Consider the following 24,716-nt stretch of genomic DNA (forward strand, 5'->3'; position numbering starts at 1 on the left):
TGTTGCCAGCTGTGAGCTGCCTCCACATTATTTTACTTCCCCATGCTACATTTCTGTGTGTACCAAGCACTATGATAAAAATTATATAAGAACTAGAGGCCCGGTGTACGAAATTCATGCATGGGGGTGTGTGTCCCTCAGCCCAGCCTGCATCCTCTCCAATCTGGGACCCCTCAAGGGATGTCAGACTGCTCGTTTAAGCCCAATCCCACTAAATGGGCAGTCGGACATCCCTCTTACAATCCAGGACTGCTGGCTCCCAACCGCTTGCCTGCCTGCCTTCCTGATTGCCTTTAACCGCTTCTGCCTGCCAGCCTGATCACCCCCTAACCACTTCCCTGCCAGCCTGATTGATGCCTAACTGCTCCCCTGCCAGCCTTTTTGCCCCTAACTGCCCTCCCCTGCAGGCCTGGTCACCCCTAACTGCCCTCCCCTGCAGGCCTGGTCACCCCTAACTGCCCTCCCCTGCAGGCCTGGTCACCCCTAACTGCCCTCCCCCGCAGGCCTTGTCCCCCCCAACTGCTCTCCCCTGCAGGCCTGGGTCCCCCCCAACTGCCCTCTCCTGCAGGCCTGGTCACCCCTAACTGCCCTGCCCTGCAGGCCTGGTCACCCCTAACTGCTCTCCCCTGCAGGCCTGGGTCCCTCCCAACTGCCTTTCCCTGTAGGCCTGGTTGCCCCCAACTTCCCTCCTCTGCCAGCTTGGTCACCCCTAACTGCCCTCCCCTGCAGGTTTGATTGCCCCCAACTGCCCTCCCTTGCAGGCCTGGTCCTTCCCAACTGCCCTCCCCTGCTGGCCATCTTGTGGTGGCCATCTTGTGTCCACATGGGGGCAGGATCTTTGACCACATTGGGGCAGCCATCTTGTGTGTTGGAGTGATGGTCAAACTGCATATTACTCTTTTATTAGATAGGATAGAGGCCTGGTGCACAGGTGGGGGCCAGCTGGTTTGCCCTGAAGGGTGTCCCAGATTAGGGTGGGGGTTCCCTTGGGGCGTGCGGCGGCCTGGACGAGGGGCCTATGGTGGTTTGCAGGCCAGCCACGCCCCCTGGTGACCCAAGTAGGGGCCCTGGTATCTGGAGTTTATTTATCTTCTACAATTGAAACTTTGTAGCCTTAAGCGAGGCCTGGGCCGGCCAGGATGTGCGGAAAGCTTGGCTTCCTCCATCACCGGGGGCAACTGTAGCCTCCTGCTCTTTCCAGCTCTGTGGCTGCCGCCATTTCTGTTTGGGTTTATGTATCTTCTATCATTGAAACTTTGTAGCCTTGAGTGGAGGCCTAGGCCGGCAAGGGCAGGTGGAAAGCTTGGCTTCTTCCATTGCCGGGGAAACCCAAGCCTCCCTCCTGCTCTCTGTGGCCGTAGCCATCTTGGTTGGGTTTATTTGCATATTCGCTCCTGATTGGCTTGTGGGCGTGGCTTGTGGGTGTAGCAGAGTGATGGTTAATTTGCATATTACTCTTTTATTATATAGGATGATATCACTACAATAATTAGACTTATATTACAAACGGAAACATTGAGTTTCACAAAGGTTAAATCATTTGGTCAGCATCACACAGCTAAGAAGATCCAAAGTAAATTCAAACAAGTTAATTTAACTCAAAAACCTGGGTTCTTTAACACTATTCTCACCCCCACTCAAATCTGCCCCCATCGGTAGACTCACCTTTCCTTTCCATAAGTATCTCTAATTTGGGTTATATTATTAAGTATCTTTTTAAATATATGTTGCTTCCTGGAAGGCAAGTTTATTAGCTCTTGTTATTATAAGAGTTTTTATTGCTCATCACTGCCAAGAAGCAGATAAGGGGTCAAAATAGTAAATAAGGGGAAGTTGAAAGTTTTAAGGCATTTTACTGAGTTCCTGCAGGGCGTATCCTGGTTCAGTTAAGGTAAGAAACCTGACTATATCTCATGGAGATCCTCCCAACCTTGCTCCCAGGATTCGTCTCTGCTGCCAAGATGTCAGGAATTAAATGATTCACACAGACTTCACAGAAGGTGTGGGCCCCCACAGAACAAAGAAAGATATATTTTCAAAACCTTGTGCTGGTTAAACCTATGAGGGGCACTGGAGTTTGCTGGATTTTCAACTGGGACCCCTGTTTCCCCATATTCCAACTTCCCCTCCTTCATGATCCCATTAGCCCCTATTAAAGTTCACACCATTATTAAAGCCCTCTGTCTACATCTAACTATTTGGACTGAGCTATGGGAATTTCCAGAAACTTCCTTCCCACTCAAGCATCAGACCTAAGCAGACATTTCTGCTTTTTTTTTTTTTTTTTTTTTTTTTTTCTGAGCCCATTTTGACCTATGAGGTCTTTGAGGCAGAGTCCAACCTCCTCAGTGAAAGGATGCCTAAACAATCTATGTCACCATCCACAGTGAAGAGCAATCCTCCCAAAATAAGACAAACAAGAGTGTGTGACCTCTTTCTTCTCTCTCATGGATAGGAAATTCCAACCACAGAAGTTCTGAGCGAAATTCCCCAGAAGAAATCAATAAAAAGCAAAATCATCATTTCTCCTGGCCAGCATGACTCAGTGGTTGAGCAATGACCCATGAACCAGGAGGTCACGGTTCGATTCCTGGTCAGAAATTGATCCCCAGTGTGGGACATGCAGGAGGCAGCCAATAAAGGATTCTCTCTCATTATTGATGTTTCTATCTCTCACTCCCTCTCCTTTTCTTTCTGAAATCAATAAAAATATGTTGTTTTTTAAAAAAGCAAAGTTATCATTTTAATCAATTTTATGGTTTGACCAAATCATCTGCTCCTAACCACCAGTGCCTAAATGACATAAAACATTCAGGACTGTGAGCTCAGGGCCTTAGACCTGCATGTAGATATTCTCCAAGATAAGGAACAAAATCTACAAATCAAATGTTGAATTAACTATCTACATTTTGTCAGCTACTAGACTATAACCCAACTCATATGATTATTCATAATTAGAAGCCTGGTGCACGGGATTTGTGCACTGGAAGGGTGGGGGGGCATGGCCTGTGGGAATTGGCCTGCTGCGGGAGCAGCAGCTCATCCCGGTCAGCCAAATGGCTGAAGACCTGCCCTCTGAGTGGCTGCTCCCGCTGTGGGAGCGCCACTCATCCTGGTCAGCCAAGCAGCACTCCCACTGTGGGAGTGCTCTTGCATTGAGTGTCTGCCCCCTGGTGGTCAGTGCACGTCATAGCCACTGGTCAACCGGTCGTTCTGGTCATTCCACCATTCAGTCACTGGGCTTTTATTATATAGGATTATAGAAAACTAGAGGCCCGGTGCACGAAATTCATGCACTGGGGTGGGGGGGTGTCCCTGCACCCCCTCGCAGTCCAGAAACCCTCACTCCTTACCACTCACCTGCAGCAGAGGTGGAGGGAAAGGCTCCCGCCACCTCTGCTGCGCTAGCCAGCTGTGAGCTTGGCTTCTGGCTGAGCGGTGCTCCCCCTGTGGGAGTGCCCTGACCACCAGGGTCAGCTCCTGCTTTGAGCATCTGCCCCCTGGTGGTCAGTGCTCATCATAGCGACTGGTCATTCTGCTAGTCATTCCATCATTTGGTCAATTTGCATATTAGAGTTTTATTATATAGGATAGGGGTGTGACTGCATTTTAACGTGTTTGAAATGAAGTTGGGTAAGGCCTCCATAAGGAAGGCTGCCTAGAATGCTAAAGCATATCTGCCTGGTTCCATGGCTCATAGTGTGTCTTTGATCAAAACTAGACCTTGTATGCATATATGCATAACCCATGGACACAGACAATAGAGTGGTGAAGGTCTGGGGTGGGGGGCAGGAGTGGGCTGAAGAGAGTCAATGGAGGAAAAAAGTGGACATATGTAATACTTTCAACAATAAAGATTAAAAAACAAATAAAAAACTAGAGTTCATTCCTTCTTCAGGAGTAAAGAAAGCAAGGGGAGGACGGAGTGAGCCTTCACCTGTACTATTGGTTGCAGAGTATCCCATTACTTATCCCTCCCTTTTCCCCTGCAGACACTGAGGTCTTCCCTCCACTCTGCATTCTGGCTGATGTCTCTATCTCCCTTAGTCTCTATCTGGATCCCCCCTTCTGCCACAGGATTCCAGGTGGAAGAGATTACACAAGAGAGTAACCTCACCTCAGAAATCTCCAGAAAGGGGAATACCCATCTCAAGGAGATGACTGATGGGCAAATACTGACAGCCTACTGTACACAAATAACAACAACATACACATCATACTCACTATGTTCCAAGCAGTATTCTAAACGTTTTCCAGTTATATCACGAACTCTATTATTATGCCCATTTTTCAGATGAGAAATCTTTAGCAGAGAAAGTAAAGTACCCTGCCTAAGTCCAACAGACAGAAAGTGGCAGAGGTTGCAGTCACCACACTGTACCATCATGTTACCTAGGTATGAGGAACCCAAAATCAACAACAACTGAAGCAGCGGCCTGCAACCCAACCCTCATGTGAGGATGGCAGATGAAACAGGCTCCCAATACCATGAATCTCTGGACAACTTCTTGAGAGAGAAATGCTTTTCTATCTTATTTACATTATGTAATTTGGAGTCTCTCAGCAGTTCAGCCTATCCCCTAACACACTTTGTCTCATGGCCTTCTAATAAGCATGCTGCCAGGAACACTAAATGAGTCAATAATTAATGCAAGGATCATAGTCCATTGGTTGACAGAAAATAACTATTCATTAACTCCTAGCAAAAACTAAGCATACCGCCCTAGCTGATTTGGCTCAGTGGGTAGTCAGCCTACAGACTGAAGGGTCCCAGGTTAGATTTTGGTCAAGGACACATGCCTGGGTTGCAGGCTCCATCCCCATTAGGGGGCATGCAGGAAGCAGCCGATCAATGATTCTCTCTCATCATTGATGTTTCCATCTCTCTCTCCCTCTCCCTTCCTCTCTGAAATCAATAAAAAATACATTTTTAAAAAAACGAAACAAAAAAAATTAAACATACCTAGATAAAAGTAACCCAAACTGATAAGAACAGATACTACACTTGATCTTAGCCAAAAGGCCGAGAAGTGATGGAAGGTAGGGGAGGGTGGGGGTAAGGGGGAGAGACCAACCAAAGGACTTGTATGCATGCATATAAGCCTAACCAAGGTCACGGACAACAGGGGGGTGGGGGCATGCGTGGGGAGGGGTTTGGGATGGGAATGGGGGGATGAGGACAAATATGTGATACCTTAATCAATAAAGAAGTTAAAAAAAATAAATTAATTAAAAAAAAAGTAACCCAAACTGTGCCTGTTACTTTTTTACATTATCTCATTCAATCCTCCAAACAGTACCTCAAGGAGGCAAAAATATTAAACTATTGCAGAAAAGTAAGCTTAGATTTAGATAAAGATTAGTACATTACCAGGCATATGGCTTGTAAAGCCTGGAGCCAGAAATGGAGCCCGGGGTTCTTTCAGAAAGGATTTAACTCAGCCAGAGCTCAGCACAATCCTGACACACCTGGCACCCTCCTCTCATATTTGTAGATTGACTAAATGATTCTGAATTCATATAGGATTTAAAGAGACTTGGTGGTATTCCTAAATTTGATTTTTAGAATTCAAGAGTTATTTTTCAAAATCTAGGGCTATGATCAGGAGTTTATGGTAATTAACTGCTTTAATATTAAGAATAAATAAAGATAAACAGTTTCCTATAACAAAGAACTGAGCTAACCCCAGCCAGTGTGCTCCATGGTTGAGTGTTGACCTATGAGCCAGGAGGTCACAGTTTGATTCCTGATCAGGGCACGTGCCTAGTTTGCAGCCTTGATCCCCAGTATGGGGCGAGCCAATCAATGATTCTCTCTCATCATTGATGTTTCTATCTCTCTCTCACTCTCCCTTCCTCTTTGAAATCAATAAAAATGTATTAAAAAAAAAAACACAAAACACTGAGTTAAGTAAATGTCTGGGTTTTTCCCCCCACCAACCTTATTTGAGCCAGGGGGATTGGAGAGGGTGGGAAATACATGTGCAAATGATATCACATTATTTCCAGAACTGTAATCTATGGAACAGATTACATTTACAATATTTGTTTGAAATAAGTCTGTAGTAAGTTACACCACAGGGACTAGTCACTGCAACTAACCCATTAAAAATAACCAGGATGGGAATTAGAGGCTCCTGATAGAATCTGTATATTTATAGGAGACTTTGCTTCAAAAGGTAGCTCCAACTCCGGATTTCAAGACCTTTATTTGAACTCTTGGCTGCAGCATAATTGACAGAGAGAATTAAAGGGGATATGAAGACCTGGGACTGAACTTTTTCAATAGTCTCAGCTCGGCTCACATTGCTCACGATATTAGAGGCTGCAGTGATGATATTAAATGATGCCGCACTGACAGAGATTAACAGAGTATGCAATTAGATTTAAATGCTGTAATTGGAACATGCTGTTAAGTGCCTACCATCAGTCCTGGGTCTCCCCTTATGGCAAGCGAGTCTCTTCTTGGGTTGCTCTGTAAATTTAACACTCTCCTCACCAGCCATAAACCTTCTGCCACTTATGCAGAGAGAGCAAGGAGGTCCGACACTATTTTGAAGTCGTCGTGGATTATGCTGCACACTTCCATGCTACTTTATAGTTTCTAGATGTTTTCAAATCTAGCTAGATCTTTTGAGCTTTATAACAGCCTATCAGGAAAGGAGGCCAGATATAGGCAGGGAGGCACATGGATTGATACACATGCAAAGATCTGCCTGGGTCTACATGGCTAGTCTGTGGATGAATCATGAATCTAAACTAGGTCTTTTGACCCCAGGGTCCATGTGTTTTCCTTCATGCCAGGTTGCCTCCATAGGTTGTGATCTGAAACTAATTTTGCCAGCTGGACACTTCTTTCGGGAGGTAAAGCTCCTGGTCCCACACAGGACCACCTACCACATTTTGATCTCTGTTACCCTCATGCCCTCAGGCCTCCACCAACAAGATGACCATTTTTAATCAATGACAATACCACAGGGTGAGGTCAAGCCATCACCAATGTGCTTGTTGAATAACCACTATGTGCCAAAACATCAATAAGAACCATATAAGAAATTTTTTTTAAAGGATCTTAAAATCTCATTGACTACTTCTGGCTGTGTGACTCAGTTTACCGCCCCCCCCACCCACCACACACACACACACAAAGTAGTATAAAAATGAAAGTAATAGTTAATTAACATTTGCCAAGATAATTATTATGGGCCAGGTCTTGTACAGATTCTCTCTCTCTCTCTCTCTCTCTCTCTCTCTCTCTCTCTATATATATATATATATATATATATATATATATATATATATACTAACTCTTTGATTTTGAAAGTTAGTTTTCAAATTTCCCATGTGGTAACAGGATTCCAGTATGGTGCTATAGAGGACATTTAGAAGTGGAGAGGGTTCATTGTGTGGGCCTCAGGGTCGGCCCTACAAACTTCACCCAGAAAGAGAATCTGAAAAGTTGGGGTTTGCTTGTTCGTAGATTTTGTAGGTTTTGGGTTTCTTAAAATATATATAAAAACATTCAAAATTCAAAAAGCAGAAAAATGTATTGAAGGAAATGTCTTTCTCTTATTCAAATTCCCCAGCTGCCCCATACACCTCTCTCCAACAGATAAAGCAAATCAAAGCAATAGGAAAAGTTATCAGAGTCAGAGTCTCCATGTGTCCTTCCAGAGGTTATGTTCAATGAATATAGAAGCGCCTCTGAGTACTTACTCTTTTTTCCACTTTCCTTCCATACCATATGCACTGTTCTACTAGTACATCTTGATTTTTCACTTAAAATGCAACTTGATAATCTTTCCATATTGTTTTCTAAAAAGCTTCAGCCGTAAAATTCCATTTAACCAGTTCTCTATTGATGAATATTTAGGTTATTTCCCATAATTTGCTATGAAGAATAATATTGCATTTTTCATTTTTCACACAGGCAGATATATCTATAATAGTTTCTTGTAAGTATAATCACAGGGTCAAAGGATGATTCCTTTATAATTTGTTTGATATTGTTTAAATTGTCCCAACATGCCTCCCACCAGGAGTGTTTCCACACAATCTTGGTAACATGAGGTATCATTAAATGTTTAAATATTTGCTAATTTGATAGATAAAAATGGTATATGATTATAATTTTAATTTTCATTCCCCTATTATGAATAAAGTCAAGTGACTTTCCCTTTAATAAGCATCTTTAATTTTGGATTTCCCTTTCCTATGACCAGGTATACATATCATTTGCCCATTTTCCTACCATGTCTATGATCTGCTCTATATTGATTGGTAAGAGCTATTTATATATCAGCCAGATTAGCCCTTTTTCTGTGAGAAGTTGCAGATATTTTGCCCAGGGTAATTTGTCTTTTGATTCTGCTTATAGCATTTTTTGAATTCATAAAGTGAGATATATCCTTTTTTTTTTCTCTCTCTTCTGGCCTTTGCATGTTATATAATTGAAAAGATTTTTCTCATTCCAGGGTAATGAAATAATTCTTACATGTTTTTTTCTACTGTTTCTATGGTTTTATTTGTTACTTTTTAAAAATGTATTCTATTGTTGAGAGTATTACAAATGTCCCCCATTTTCCCTCCTTCTCCCCGCTCCACCCATCTCCCACCCCATCTCAGGCCTTCACCTATCTATTGTCTGTGTCCATGGACTAAGCATATATGCTTCATTTGTTACTTTTTAATCTTTGATCTATTTGGTATGAATGTGAATCCAATTATTTTCCAAATGGCTACCCAGTTATTACCAGTATAGACTAGACCCGTGGTCGGCAAACTGCGGCTCGCGAGCCACATGCGGCTCTTTGGCCCCTTGAGTGTGGCTCTTCCACAAAATACCATGGCCTGGGCGAGTCTATTTTGAAGAAGTGGCATTAGAAGAAGTTTAAGTTTAAAAAATTTGGCTCTCAAAAGCAATTTCAATCGTTGTACTGTTGATATTTGGCTCTGTTGACTAATGAGTTTGTCGACCACTGGACTAGACTATTCCCTCCCCCCCCCCCCAACCCACACACACAACTGATTTGAGTGGCTAACTTTATTACATCCTAACTTTCATGTATACTTGAACTCTATATATATTTGGATTTTCTGTTCTATTCCGTTGGTCTAGTTTGTCAGCCAATGACTCACTGACTTACTAAAGCCTTGTGATATGCTGTAATATATTCCAAGACAAGTGCTCCCTTTGTCTTTGTTCTGTATATTCTTACTTGTTTCTTTTTACATAAGAACATTTTAAAGTCTCTTGGTATTTTTATTATAATTGTATTTGATTTATAAATTAATGTAGGGGAAAATTACTTCTTATTGGGTTGTGACTAATGTGATGGACTAGAAAGAACACAGAATTTGGACTCAAGCATACCTGCAATCTAATGCCAGCTCTGCTTCCCTGATAGACCCAACATTTAACACAATTTCCTCGTCTGTAAAATGGAGAGAATAGATAACATGCAGTTTATGATGAACATTAAGTAAGATATTCTATGTATTGAACAAGCATATTGGTGAACAAGAGATTTTTAAAAAATGACTTTCCTTCCCCACTCTTTTAACTCCCTCCTTTATCAAGAACTTATACACTAGAATAGGGAATAAAATGAGAACACACACATACACACTACAGGGGGTGGGGGGAATATGCCTAGAACTGTGTTAAGAACATTGGATTTAGAGCCAGACAGAACTGGGTTCTAACTCCAGGCTGGCCAAGGTCTGAACAAGTCACCATGGCATGTAACCCAAATCACTAAGTCTTAGTTTCCTTGTCTGTAAGATGGAATAATACTATTTCATACAGTTAGGGAAGAAAGAAAATACACATGAAGCACCTAGGACAAAGCAGCAGTGGTACCCCCAGTGTCCTCGCTCCTGCCTGAGAGCTACACAGTTGACAGCTGATATAGGATTACCTACTGGCTGCCAAAAATTCTCCCCTTCAGTCAGACCTCCTCCCACAGAGTGGAGAATTCCAGCTCTCTGCTTAGGAAGCACAACAACACGAAGCCCCGTCCCACTCTACGTTCTTCCCAACCTCTAATCCTCCCAGCCATGTGGACTCCTCACTGAAGTACTTAATCATGTGCTGTCATATAAGGTTACTCAACATGTGCTATGCTCTACTCACCAAAGCACCCTGTCTCTTGCTATTCTTTTATTTCTCAAAGCGTCACTCAATGAATTGAACCCAACATCAGCAAGCAATTTAATGTTCTAAATCATGTAATTTTAGGGTTGGAAGTTTTTTTCTTAATTTATTTTTTATATCAGTATAGTTGGTATACAATCTTATATTGGTTAAATTTGTGTCAGGTGTACAATATAGTGACTCACATTTTTATAGCTTACGATGTGATCACTGTACTAATTCTAGTAATCATTTGTCACTGTGTAAATTTATCAGAATATTATTTACTATATTCCTCTTCCCCTTTTCACTCATCCCCTAACCCCGTCCCTTCCAGTAACCATCACTTTGGTTTCTATTTCTATGAGTCTGTTTTGTTTGTCTGCTTTGTTTTGTTTTTAGATTCCATATATAAGTGAAACCATATGGTATTTGTCTTTCTCTGCCTGACTTATTTCACTTAGACAAATACTCCCTACATTCATCCATGTTGTCATACTAGTAAATGGCAAGATTTCATTTTTCATTAATGTAAAATATTCCACTGTATATATGTACCACATCTTTTTTATCCATTCATCTATCAGTGGTCACCTAGATTGCTTCTATGTCTTGCATATTATAAAAAATGCTTCAATGAACATAAGGGTACATGTATCTCTTTGAATTAGTGTTCTCATTTTTTAAAGTACTCAGAAGTGGAATTGGAAGTTGATTGAATGGTGTGATATGTGAGTCCCCTCGAATATAGTTGATTAATCTGTTTGAAAAACTCCACCAAAAGATTCTACTTCCCACCACAGCCTGTCCCACCGGAATATCCCCTCTTCCCAGGGCCTCTGCGTGGCTCTTCTTAATCCCTGGAACACTCTTCTCCACTTCCTCTAACTACTCCTATGATACTTACAAAATTCAGATCACTGGTCTCTTCTACTAGGAAGCCTTCCCTGACCCCACAGGCTAGATCAGTACCCCCCTAAAATGTATCCCCCATTATATCTGCCCACTCTTTTTTTTACTATACTTAATCACAGTTAGTACTTATTCACATTTGTTTTCAAATCCACCATTTGAAAAATAAACATATTTCTCACCCGCTAGATTACAAAATTCATAAAACCAGAAGCAACTCTATTTGTGCACATCATATTATCACCAGCACCTGACCCTGCACTTGACCCATCGTTGCTTTTTAACAAATGTTTGTTGAAACAATTAGGTAATGGATTAAACAAAGGCTAAGTGCTTCCTAGTAAGGCTATATTTTTATACTATCTGCATCATTGTATCCCTACCTCAGCTTAACCACAAAGTGAATTTCAATCTCTTTTTACCCTTTCCTGGTATCTTACCTCGATGGTAGACAACTTACAACTAAACATTGCCCATTTGATCTGCTATTGGAGAGGAATCTCTTCTTCCCTTTTCTTCCAGGCAAGCAGTCTACCCACTCCCACTCCCACCTCACCCAGAAACACACACAGCAGATTTATAAGTCGTTCCTCTATAATGTAAATACTTTCTCTACATGTAAGTGTAATGTGTGTCACAATGATAAACCCAGAGTTCTATACAAGGCTAAGAACTTCCCATCTATTGCCTTTAGACCCATTGCATTAGAAACATTCCTCGTCCTTCCTCTGCTCGGTATCACAGCGTGGGCTCACCTCCACAAGCGGTAGCTCACAGGCAAGGTACTGATGAGACTGGAGGACAAGAGGTAGGGGCAGCCAGAGCATTCTCTACCCCTTTCTCTAGGCTCAGGGGCTGCATTATTTCCATAGCTGCACATCCCATGTGACAGGCCTGCGGGGGTCAAGCTTGCCCTGGTGACCTCTGCCTCTGGGCTCCAGAAAAACTCACCTCCTTTGGTCCCTGTAAACAAGAAGAGGTAGGGCTTCCTGCTGCTGCAAATCTTTGGGTTGCCTTACCATCCTTTGCTGACTTCTTTTCTATCAACTATATGACCAATTCCCTACATTACGTTACTCAAACTGGTCTTTATTTTCCCATGTGGCCTGATACAAATAAAAGATAACAACAGAAAGCTAGAGCAACTATTCTATATATTGGTAGTTCACTTTTTTTGTGGGTACCTTTAATTTCCGTCTTGGGATGCAGGCACCAAGCATTATGAATTCTCTGTATTATTGCACCAACTGCCAAAGCACTTTCTACATATTAAAACGTCCATAAATATTTACTGAATGAATGAATGAATGAATGAATGAATGAATTGAACCTTGGGAGCTATAATATCTTAAGTGTTTAAAATTTTTATGTATATTATAAAGTTGTTATACATTAATTACAATCAGTTGATAAGTGCCTTTCTCAATAACATACAAATCTGGAAGTAATGTAATTAATTCCAAATTACATAAGCAATCAAGGTGTGCTTACTTTTTCATCAATCAAGGAATAATTACTTAGCCCTAAGAAATCTCAAAAAGGGGTTTGTATAGCCTTTAATGGGGCTTGCATAGCATATGACAATTCAGGAATCAGAATAGCATTGTCAAAAGCACTAGACAATTAAGGCTGCTTAAATATCAAGCATGAAATAAAGATCTGTTACTTCTCAGACACTTGCAATTTTCCTTACAGAATTTCTTTCTTCCTTTTTTTTTTTTCTTTTTTTTTTTTAGGGTTGGCAGAGCCAGTTTGGGGCGGGGAAAAAAAACTACTTTATTTGGCTTTTAGTTGGGGGCATGAGAAAGAGGCAGTCCCCCAGGCAGTAAACCCTCACCCCAAGGGTGAGCTGAGGACTGGGACTGAGCCTCAGGCGGGGCTTCCTGTGCCCGCTGCTCCCCTGCACAGCTCCTTTCCCAAGGCCTGGAGGACAGGAGAGCTCGCAGTAGTCATTCACTTGGAGAGGACATCAGATGATTCAGACACCAGCTTCCCATGTTGGGTCTCAGTCTTCTTCGCAACCACCATCTTGGAGGAGCTGGTGCAATTGAAGGAGCCAGAGCTCCCGCCAGAGCCCAGGTTGGCCTGCAAGTCCAGGCCATAGTTGAGGTTCCCGTAAAATGGATTCACCAGCCCATCTGAGTAGCCAAAGGTGGTCTTGGTGTGGATACACATGTTCTGCATCCCAGATTCCAGCCGGTTCTCCTCGCCCCCCAGCAGCTTGCAGTAGATGGCGATCTCCATGTCCAGGGCCAACTTGACGGTCATGAGCTCCTGGTACCTGCACAGCTGTCACCTTACAGAATTTCTTGAAGAGATCTTCTATTTGGATGCAATTTTACACACACACACACACACACACTCACACACACACACACAGCATCAACAGCAACAACAATTATAACAAAACAAAAAAGCAACCCCAACACAGCTTGATGATAGATAGATAGATAGATAGATAGATAGATAGATAGATAGATAGATAGATGTGTAGTTTGCGATAAGAGGCAGAAGAGAAAGGTTAAATACTGCCATAACTTAACCTGTGTTCCCTTGCAAAAGCAGAAGTGAGAGGAGAACTTAAATGCAAGTAATTTGCTTAAGAGGTTAAGCCCCCCACCCCAAACCCACATGTTGAAGTCCTAATCACCAGTACCTCAGAATGTGACTGCATCTGGAGACAGGGCCTTTAAAGAGGTGACAAGGTTATATGAGGTTATTGGTGTAGGCTCTATTTCAATATTGCTGGTCTCTTAATGAGAAAAGACTGGAACAAAGACATGTACAGAAGGAAAACCACATGAAGACAGAGGGAGAAAACAGCTATCTACAAGCCAGGGAGAGAGACCTCAGAAGAAATGAACCCCAATGACATTATTCTTGGACTTATGACCTCCAGAACTATGAAAAAATAAAATTTTGCTGTGTGTGCCACTCAGCATCCCTAGGGAACGACTACAGAGGAAAGCCTCGGGACCTCGAGTGAAGTTCAGGAGCAGGTGAAGGTGTGTGGAAAGAGCAGTGTGTATTCCCCATTCCAGCATCCATTTCTTGTATTACCTGCGTTTAGATCTTTTTGTCATTATACACTCATTCACTCAACAGGCATTGATTGAAACTTCAGCTAAGTGCCAGGCACTGTGCCTGACCTTACAGGTGCAACAGAATAAAAAGGCAATCCTTGCTCTCATGGTTGGAACTTAGCTAAAGATCCAGCTAGTGATCCCAGAGGCTCTGCCCTCAGGCATGTCTAGGTAGCAGCATGCCTCTTACATCACACCACAGGACTCAGGGGCCCAGAATCTCTGGCACCCCACCAACAGCCTGATTGTGTGCTTCCCTTCCAGAATCCTCAGGCATCCCATCTGTTTAGATTTCTTCAGCATTATTTTTCCAGGATCTTCATGAATATAATTTTTAAAACCTAAATAATTTATTACCATAAGCAATAGCAATGCCCCCACACTGGTTAATTTTAATAGCATCTAAGAGCAGCAGGAACTTTCTTCCATTTTCACTGTCCAGTATTGTGTCTGTGCGTTAAGGATCAAACTTTTAGATTATTTCTAACCAGAAATAATTACTCCAAAATGGGCAGGACAGTAGGTAATATGGCATCAGTCATTTCTGATATTGCTGATAGCAATTACTAGTAAGAATGTTCTGTAGCCCTCAGGAAAGGCCACTTAATGCCAGAAAGGTAAGATTCTACATAAGCCCAGCCCTATGTTTAACAGATGAAAAAAATGTAGCAATGTAGCATGGTAGAAAGAGCCTGGATATATAGTCGCATGGATCTGGGTCCAAATACCTACTCAGCCACTAATCCCCTGTGTGACCTTGACCAAGTCACTTCATCTCTCTGAGCCAATGTCTTCATCTGTAAAATAGATCCCTAGCTCCTAGGGTTACCACCATCTTTTCCAGGAGTTCTTTTCTACCTGGGCCATGTGAACTAAATGGTAATCCCACCTGGAAGCACTCCCTAACATTCTTCCCTACTTTTATTTTTATCCTCAGCACTCAACACATCTGAAACTCCATATAGATCTCCATCTTTATTTCTCTTTTCATTTACTGTACGTGTTGCGCCACTAGAATATAAAATCCAAAAGGGCAGGATTCTTGACTATTTCATTGATTGCTGTATCCCTAGCACACAGTGGGAATTCAAAGAGTATTTGTTGAATAATTCAGTTCATGAGTGAATGGATAAAACATTAAAAGGTAGTCGTTAAAAGTTAGCTGAATGATGCAAGGGACCACAAGTCTAGGTTAAATAGCTGGCAGAATGATACCAGTACCAAATGGAGATGCTACCAACAAGATGTGGCTTTTTCTCATGAGGAAAACTAAGATTTGGCTGATACTTGACCACAAAGTGCTTTTTTAACAATAGCATCAATTATTCTGGGCAAGTATCTTCTCCCTGGCATCCTAAATTTCTCACAAGTACCCAGCTGGTTGACAGACAACCCTACTTAATAACAACCTCTGACCCTTAAAGAGCTGTTTCCTTTGCTCAAAGCACTTTCAGATACACATTCTATTAAGGCTCCATATCTCTGCAGCAAAAGGTTCTTCCCATCACTTTTATCTTGTGTGTGAGTAAGCACACAAATATTACAGCAGAGCACATCTTAAAGAGGAAACAGGCCAGCAAATGAGAGAAAATGTGCAAGAGTGGGTTGGGAGTAAAGCAAAAAACTATATAACAATGTTTGTTACTGTTAATATCACCTCACTTTTAACCCTCAGACTGAAATGCTCTGGGATACAGCACAGGTCACACAGAGATGGAGCCATGAGGGAAGAAGAGGACACTTCCTAGCCACATGCACTGGCTAACTGAAGACTGGCAGTCAATGGGGTCACAGAAGTTACGGGCAAATGGTCCTCAAAACCCAACAGGAGTTGAACAAGTGTTACTCCAGTGAATGGATGAATAGATGAATGAATGAAATATTTATTTTGTCTTCATCCATAAGTAGGAATTAAGCGCCTCCATTGTGCCAGGTTCTATGGTAGGCATCAGAGGTACAAAGATGAATGAGACATGTAGAGGGCTTGGGCTGCATCAGTAACTGTCAAACATTTTTTAGACTTGGAATCTCCTTCAAAAGAACAAAAGCTCAATATGAAAACAGTTTAAAGGTGAACTGCTCCAAACTGAAAGATTTTTGTGTGGAGGGGTAGGGAAGGGGAAGCTAAAGGGGGCCTTTTGCACCTGTAGGGTGTCTTAGGAAGCCTTTGGCTCCCCGGAGCATGTTTGAAAGCATTGACCCAGATGATCATTCAGGTGCCTCAATGAGAGAGATGCTAATATTCTACTGGTTGTACACCAAGCCCACTATAAGAGAGAAGGGCTCTAAGGGGTCAAAGACAAAGAGAGAAGGGTTCGGAACTCAAAAGTGTCCTCCACGGAGGGTGCTGCTATAGACTTCCTGGGCAATCAGGAGTTTGTGAAAGCTAAGGCTTTGAGGTAGGGAACTGTCATGGACATTAGTTGTTTATATTGGCTTTTCAGCATGGATCTTGTTGAACAGGAAAAATTTGCTTTTTCTCATGGAGGCAGAAATACTTGCACAGGTATGAACCAGGATCTAGAGACATAAGTATATGCCTGTTTTCTTCTCTCCTCTTCACTTGTCTTCTCTTCATATCCCTTCCCTTCCCTTCTCTTTCCTTTCCTTTGCTTTCTTTTCCTTTCCTTCCCTTCCCTTTTCCTCTCTTGCCTCACCTTCCGTCCCTCCTTTCCTCTTATATTCCCTCCCCTCCCTTCCATCCCCTTTCCAAACCTCCTTTCTTCCCCTCTCCTTGCTTTGCCTCTCCTTGGTGGCATTTTAGTGTCTGAGGTTGCAAGGTCAGATCTTGAAACAGACGCACAGTGTTGGGGCTCACATAGCACTTTCCTCATTAGACCACTGAAAGCTTGTCCCAAGCCTCCTCTGCAGCCTCCAACACATCTGTTGGCACAGGCTACCAAATGGGAGGATGGTCAAGTGGGAGACTGGGAGACAGGCACACTTCTCCGTCAGAAGCTCACCTCAAGTCAAGCCAGAAAACTGCCTAAAATTGGGCTGCAAAAGGAAGAAGGCTGAGAGTTTCCAATCATATCATCTTGAAATAGTTTTGAATTCTTTCTCTTTCAATATACAGCTTTTAAAAAACACAAAGACTTTCTATCCTTGAGCTTATGTATTTATATTTTGGGAAATGTCAGCCAAATCCAGCCGTTTCTTCCTGCTTAGAACTTTGAGTGATCTGAGTCAGATGCTCTGCGAAGTCATTTTTCCTTTAAAGAACGCCTTAAAGAGGAATCCAGGTGGACTTCAGCCTGATAGCCAAGTTGTTGACAAAGTACCAGAGTTTCTGATATTTCCTGGACACCAGTCCATATTGCTTTAACAGGATTTCTTTGCATTGAACTTGATATTCCCTCCAAAACCATTAATCCAGTCTCAGCTACTTCTGTTGGTCAGAATTGACTTGGCAGCTGTACTTAGAGAGAACCAGAGAGAGAGAAAAATATTCTCCTGTGTTAATTAAATGATGGTGACCAGGAAATAAAGTCCTACTTTGGGATTTAGATGTTAGGAAACAGGGGTTCCAATGCTGAACTTGCCAATTCTCAGTTTGTGAACTTGGTATTCCCTATCTAGGAAATGGAAAATATACTTCATGGGATTTTTGTGGAGACTAAATAAAAATATATATGATTATTTAATATAAATAAGAATATATATTATAAATATATCACCCAATAAAATTTTGTTTCTATTGCTATTTCTTTGCTGCTGTTGTTGCTGTAGAGTCAGAAGCAAGGGCGACCAAAGATGCTGGTGAAGGAAGACATGCAGATGGAAAATAAGAGCCGAGATGATGGGGAAGAAAGAGAACTTTGGAGTCAGGGGGTTCTGTTTCCCACCAGCCATGTGATTGTAGACTATCTGTTTCAGCTTTCTGAAACTCCGTTTTCTTATCTGTAGCATAGGGATAAATTTGCAGGGATTAAATAATATGATGAATGTAAAAGCTTTGAGTATAATGCCTAGCTCATAGTATGAGCTCAATCAGTGTTAATATCCTTTCATTTCCTCCTCTTAGTAAGAAAGGGGGAGAAGCTTTTACACTTACAGAGATGTAAACCAAGGATCAGCAAATACAGCCAGCAGGCCTCATGAGCCCACTGCCTGTTTTTATAAATAAAGGTTTATTGGAATACAACCATATCCATTGTTTACTACTGTCTATGACTTTTAGTTATTTCAGAGACCATGTGGCCCACAAAGCCTAAAATATTTGCTCTCTGGAACTTTACAGAAAATGTTTGCTGGCCTCCTATCTAAACTATCCAAGTGCACACTCCATATTTAGAGCTTTGGGTCAGAGTTCCATTGTTCTATATAATCTGGCCATTTTCCATTTGTATATTCAGTCCCTCTAACCCCTTTTTTATCATTCTTTCGTTTGCAAGAGGTTGACCAATTCAAGGAAGACCAGAGATCCAGATCACCCCAGGATTGCCCAGTTGTTTCCACAGTCAATTGTACCAAAAGATCTTTTTGACCTTTTTACTGTCATGTCATCATGATGACCATTTGATAAGGGAGCTGCTGCACAGAAGCATTTACAACTTTGTATAAAATGTAATGGTCCAGTACAACAACCACTATGACAAAAACAAGAGCAATTAATCGTCCCTTTAAGATTATTGGTACCAGGAATTTCAATTGACCAATTCAGGAAAAGAGAACAAATCCTATAGGCTATAAGAACTGGCCTTAGAGGATTAAGTCACCTTTTCTTAATGGTTAAGTATAGCCTGCTCTATAATGCCCACTTACTTGATCTAAGTAAGCAAGGACTATTAGCAATGACACAAAAACCATAATGACTAAGCAGCCAATCAAAAATTTAGAGCAATGCAACTATCCATACTACTCATGCCAACAAGTTGAGGCTGATCTGCTATCTACCTAGGGCAAGAGTGGTACCATTAACAATTTATTGTAGAATTAATTACATGTTTCTTGCAGTCTTTTTTATTACATTGGAAACATGGCCCACAGTGTTCACATAAATAATAAGTAAGTAATTCCCAAGGAAGAGATTGATCAAAGGTGGCATGGTTTAATGTAGAAAGAGTGACATATATATCTACCAACAATTGGTGAGGGTGGCCATTTATATTTATAGTTAATTTACTAAGGCAGACTACTGTGAAGTACTTTCATTGATCTGAACTGAGAAATTAATACTTGTTTTCTTTTTTATTTTCCAAAATAGGAAAATCTTTCTCCCATTATACCTTCTGTTTACCAGTTCTATAGGTATCCTTGTCAGTAAGAGCTCTGTTAGGAAGTGGGCCACCCAATTGTTTCAGCTGCAGGTCCATATATTTATTTGGAGTCCTGTCTCATTTTTGTTCTAGGGCCCTTTCAAAATGTTGCACCAAGTGTTATAGTTCAGGTAAAAGAGTGTTTTCCATTCTAACTTCTATTTTATTATTAAGTCTCCAATGAAAGAGCTGCTGTTATGTCTGTGCTCACAAATGTTGTCAGAAGTAATTTTCAGATATATCCCAAACCCTCCTATAGTGTCATATTTTCTCTCTTTGCAGAATTAAATTATAATCCAGCCATTTTAGTGGAAATATTTAAGGTTTAGTTTTTAGGAGACTTTCTAGGTCTTTCTTTGACCTTCAGGTTTATTATGGAAAAAGAGATCCTATAGGTCCCTTTCTGGATCAGTCCAATTCCTTTTGCCATCCAGGATTTAGCATCTAAAATTCCAACCAACATGTGCAAAAGTTGATATGCTGGGTAACCCTGGGTTGTATGCACTCAAAACAATTCTAAAATTTTCTATGAATAGTTGCTGGTCATGTGTGGATTTAGGGAAATCCTTCATTATAATTTTTAATTCAGGTTGGGTTCCTGGTTTCAATTTTACTATAGCTTTCATATCTGGAAAGATAAATATTTACAGGTAACTGACATATTGAGGTCTTCAAGAGAGTCTTTTAGGAAAATATAGGACATCTTGTCAAGGTAAAAAGTATCAACACAGGTGCAGAAGGAGACAGATCAGAAGAATAGAGCTATATTTAGGGGATAACTAGAGGACAAGGAAGGAAATGATTTACTAGGGAAAAGGAGTATGCTGGTACTTTTAAGTTTCTCAAATTACTCATAGCTTTGGCCAAAACATATTTTAATAAGTAGCTGTTTAATCAGAATTTTGTTTGAAGGCCTTTGTATATCAATCAAAAAAAATGCTACTCATTGGGCCTTAGAAATATTAATTCCTTTTATATTTCTTTTTTTTAAAATATATTTTATTGATATTTTACAGAGAGGAAAGGAGAGGGATAGAAAGCTAGAAACATCGATGAGAGAGAAACATCGATCAGCTGCCTCCTGCACACCTCCCACTGGGGATGTGCCCGCAACCAAGGTACATGCCCTTGACCGGAATCGAACCTGGGACCCTTCAGTCCGCAAGCCGACGCTCTATCCACTGAGCCAAACCGGTTTCGGCTAGTCCTTTTATATTTCAAAGTATCTTTCAAATGAACAATTTTGTTCAACTTCAAATATTCCTCAGAGTGGCCAGTGAAAGCCCAAATTTTCTTGCTGAAATTATGCTACTTAGATAAGTGAATAAATTAGGATTGTAATAAGAGTACATACAAGATGGAGTTTGTTTCTGAGACTTGGAGAAGATGCATACTTGAACAACCCCATGAGAGCTGGCAACAGTCCATCAAAAGTAATGCTTGTGCACTGTGTGTCTCAGGACCCTAATCTGACAGTTTGCTGTCTCTAAATGCAGGCAGCAACCCCTCCACCCACCCCACCCCCTTCACCCTCAGAAGGCAGAAAAAAAAAACTGAGAAAAGCTAAGTGCTTAGGACAAAATATCTAGATGGAAGGAGAACTTTACCCAATTTTATTGGCGACTCACAACAAAGTCTGTATGGATGTTGGTCTGGTGAGAGCCACAAATTCACCAGTCTGAGTGTAGCTCAAACAGCAGGCCTATAGGGCCTATGTAAAGACAAAGGAAAACAAAGGGGATGGAAGGAATGGCCTGATTTCACAAAGGATGCCAAGCAATTAGGAACTAATAACAAAGTCTGGTTACTAAATCTAGAATAGATGCTCAGAATCTCAGCATAGGAGTGTGGAGTTCAGACCCAGTGCTCACTTACCTTGTAGGCATTGGCTCTTGATGCTGTAAGAAGTGCTGCTCGGTGCCGCCCCTGGTTGTAGGCTGGGATCCATGGTTGTGGGCGGTGCAAACCATATCTCAGTGGAACCTCCAGAAAAGCTGTGGGAATAAACAAGACCGCCCAAATGAGAACATGCAGAGGCTACTTACTCAGAGCTTACTATAGCAAGGAATTAGTCATCCCTTACATTTGGTAGAGACTCACAGGCAGGCAAGTGGTGGGAAATCTTTTTAGTGGGAAAAACAGGCTTCAGATGTACTTTATTGGAGATTATTGGCATGAGGGAGCTGGAACCAGGTTAGAGAAGCCTCTTATGTGATTGGTTTGTATTTGGCTTTCTCTGGTTGGTCCCGAGTTGGAAGTGGGGGTACAGCACAGGGAATTTGGCCGGCATTGACCAAGTCCTGGGGAGACTGCTGCAGAGGTGTAGTTTGGCTCCCAGGTTGCTTGCTGCAGAGGTTGTGGGTTTGAGTTCTATTGTCATATGTGGGCTGGCCATTGTCTGTTTATATATTCAGTCTCTTGGTCTTTTAAATTTTCTAGTTCACTTTCCTCTAATTGTCCCTGCTCTTTGTGTTTATAATAGCAAAATGTTGGCACAATCTAAATATCTAACACTAGGGGATTATTGGTGGCTGTTTGACTTACACCATCTAATCCCTAAGGTTGGCCATTTAGAATTCCTGGCATCAGTTCCAAGTGGAGAGGGGGATGAGAATGCAGATTCTGTGGGCTCTTAAATAGGCTGGCTCCTGGTTCAGTAAATTCTAGCCCCAAACACACCGGGGCTTCAGCAACACAGGGCAGTTGAAAGGCAATGAAGATACAAATTAGCTTTATGGGGACAGAAAATAATAAGTGATCATAATAGCTGGTATTTTAATTCATTCCATCTTTACAACATTTCTAAGAATGCAGCTTCAGCTCCATTTTATAGATGAGGAAACTGAAACAGAGAGGTTTGTTTACCCTAGAGACACAACTAGTAAGTGCAAAGCAGGATTCTATCCCAGGCTGGCTACACTCTTGACACCCATGTTTTTAGATAACTAGGGAAAGCTATTCCTGAGAGCAGCCAAAGCTGGATCTGCAATGGTTAAGACAACTGGATGTAGAGTCATCCAAACTGAGTTCAAATCCCAGCTCTAGCATGTACTGGCAGTATGACCTTTAACAAGTTCATTCACCATCTAAACTCTGAGTTCCTCATCTGCAAAATGGGGAGCATATAAGCAGAACCAGATGGAATCTATCAGACCTTCCAAGCAGCTATCTATGATTCATCAAAATACCATTCAAAATGAAATGAAGTAGGAGAAAAGAAGTATTTTCCAGAACTTCTTTCACAAAGAGTAGACTATGTTGCTAGAAGAAATATTTTCATCAATTGCTGGAAGTGGTGGAGGGGCAATATTAAGTAACAATAAATAGTTGCTTAACCACTTTCTGAGGATAGGTGTGTCTGGTTAACAGGAGGACTTTTGTTTGCAGAGTACTTCATGAAATTGTGGGCCAGAGCTTAACTGTCCTATAAAATAGAAGACTGGATGACGCAGCCAATAGCAATTCCTTTATCCACTTACTCTCAGCCTCTCTATAAATTCTAGAGATTTAAAGATGAGCAATTTGAAAGGGCACAAATCAGGCAGCTGCCATGATACCTTTGTGCCTTGTTCTGGCCCAGGTAAGGTTTAACTCACAGAAATGCTGAAAGCATTAGGTGCTATTAAGTGGAACCATGCAATTGCCAATATTTAACTGTTTTGACCTATCACAATGATAATTTGGTGTGGTTTAATGTAATATAAAGTACTGAGAATACTTTAACCCAGGACCTGACCCAAGGTAATTCCTTAGTAAATGATAACTAGTCTTATTGTTAATTACCAAGAAGAGGCAGTTAACTCAGGTATGCTTCTGGCAGGCAGCACTTGAGGTCCAGTCTAATGCATGGGGGAATTCTCAAATTCTGGTGAATACTAGCATCATGGTTTGGAACTGAAGTCCATTGGAAGTAGAATGTCTGTCTATGAGGTGGCTGACAGAACAGGGGTTCCTAGCCAGAGTGAGCCTAGATTGTTGGGGTTTCTCCACAAGCAGGGGCTGTGCCTGCATTTCATCAAGAAACAGGAATGCACACAGGGCCACTGAGGCAAAATTCCAGGCCTTGAACAAGGTCAACTGGAAAAGGAAAGGGAGAAATGTAAAAGGAATGCTTTGATTTCTCCTTTTGTTCTCATACTTAAAATGTTTTTCACAGTAAAGTAAGTTTCAAGGAAAGGATCTATGAAGTCAGAGAACCTTGCCTTAAGCTTGGATATATACAGTGCACTTTCATCCAGAAATCTTTAGCTCACCAACTTTTTTTCAGGGCTAATAAATGCACATTTAAAAGTCTTATAATAGAGAGCATGTTTAATTTTATTAAAAGCTACATTTCTCAAACATTAGATAACATCCTTTCTAATAAAGAGGGAATATGCTAATTAACCATCACTCCATCACAAAGATGGCTGCACCCACAGCTGAGGCCAAGTTCCTATAAGGAGCCTTAACAAGCAATCAGCAGGGACCTGAGGCTATGCCCTCCCCCACCCCCATGGGCCTTGACAGGGGACCTCAAGGTATGCTTCCTGTCCTGGTGCTGGGCTAGGGGACCTCAGACTGCACCCCCCCACCCGGCAGGACTTGATAGGGGACCTCAGGCCACGCCTCCCGCCTTGGCACCAGGCTGGGGGACCTCAGGCCACGACCCCCACCCAGTGGGGCTTGATGGGGACCTCAGGCCGCGACCCCCGCCCCAGCGCCAGGCCAGGGGACCTGAGGCCATGCCCCCCCGCCTGGCGGGGCTTGATGGGGGACCTCAAGGTGTGCTTCCCATCCTGGTGATGGGCCAGGAGACCTCAGGTTGCTCCCCCCACCCCAGCACCAGGCTGGGGGACCTCAGGCCGCACCCCCCACCCCAGCACTGGGCCAGGGGACCTGAGGCTGTGCCCTCCTGCCTGGTGGGGCTTGACAGGGGACCTCAGGCCGTGCTCCCCACCCAGCGGGGCTTGACAGGGGATCTGAGGCTGTGCCCCCCTCCTGGTGCCGGGCTGGGGAATCTGAGGCTGTGCACCCCCGCCTGGCAGGGCTTGACAGGGGATCTCAGGCCATATCCCCCACCTGGCAGGGCTTGACAGGAGACCTCAAGGCATGCCCCCCGCCCTGGTCTGGGGGACCTCAGGCCATGACCCCCGGCTTGGGCCCGGGCTACGTCCCCTGCCCGGTGGGGCTTGACAAGGGTGGGAATGGCCAGGTCTGGATCTAGCCCAATGGGGGGTGGGCAGCCGGGTCTGGATCTCACGTGATTTTGAGGCACATGGGGGTGGGCGAAGACTTGACTCTGGGTCCCGTGGTGTGCCCCAGACTCTGACAGGAGAAAGGTTTTTA

At 42.4% G+C, this 24,716-nt stretch overlaps 1 protein-coding gene across 7 annotated transcripts in view; it reads right to left on the reverse strand.

The window, feature by feature from the left end:
• The window catches only part of LOC308242313 (uncharacterized protein), a 261,237-nt gene that overhangs the window by 162,616 nt on the left and 73,905 nt on the right, over positions 1 to 24,716 (reverse strand). For all 7 annotated transcript variants that reach the window (XM_080656329.1, XM_080656327.1, XM_080656328.1 and 4 more), the window contains exon 3: positions 21,264 to 21,382. In XM_080656329.1, the coding sequence (XP_080512455.1) occupies positions 21,264 to 21,382 (119 nt within the window). The remainder of the gene's footprint in view (positions 1 to 21,263; positions 21,383 to 24,716) is intronic.

Source organism: Plecotus auritus (genome assembly GCF_963455305.1).
Source record: "Plecotus auritus genome assembly, chromosome: 2".
Taxonomy (NCBI): domain Eukaryota; kingdom Metazoa; phylum Chordata; class Mammalia; order Chiroptera; family Vespertilionidae; genus Plecotus; species Plecotus auritus.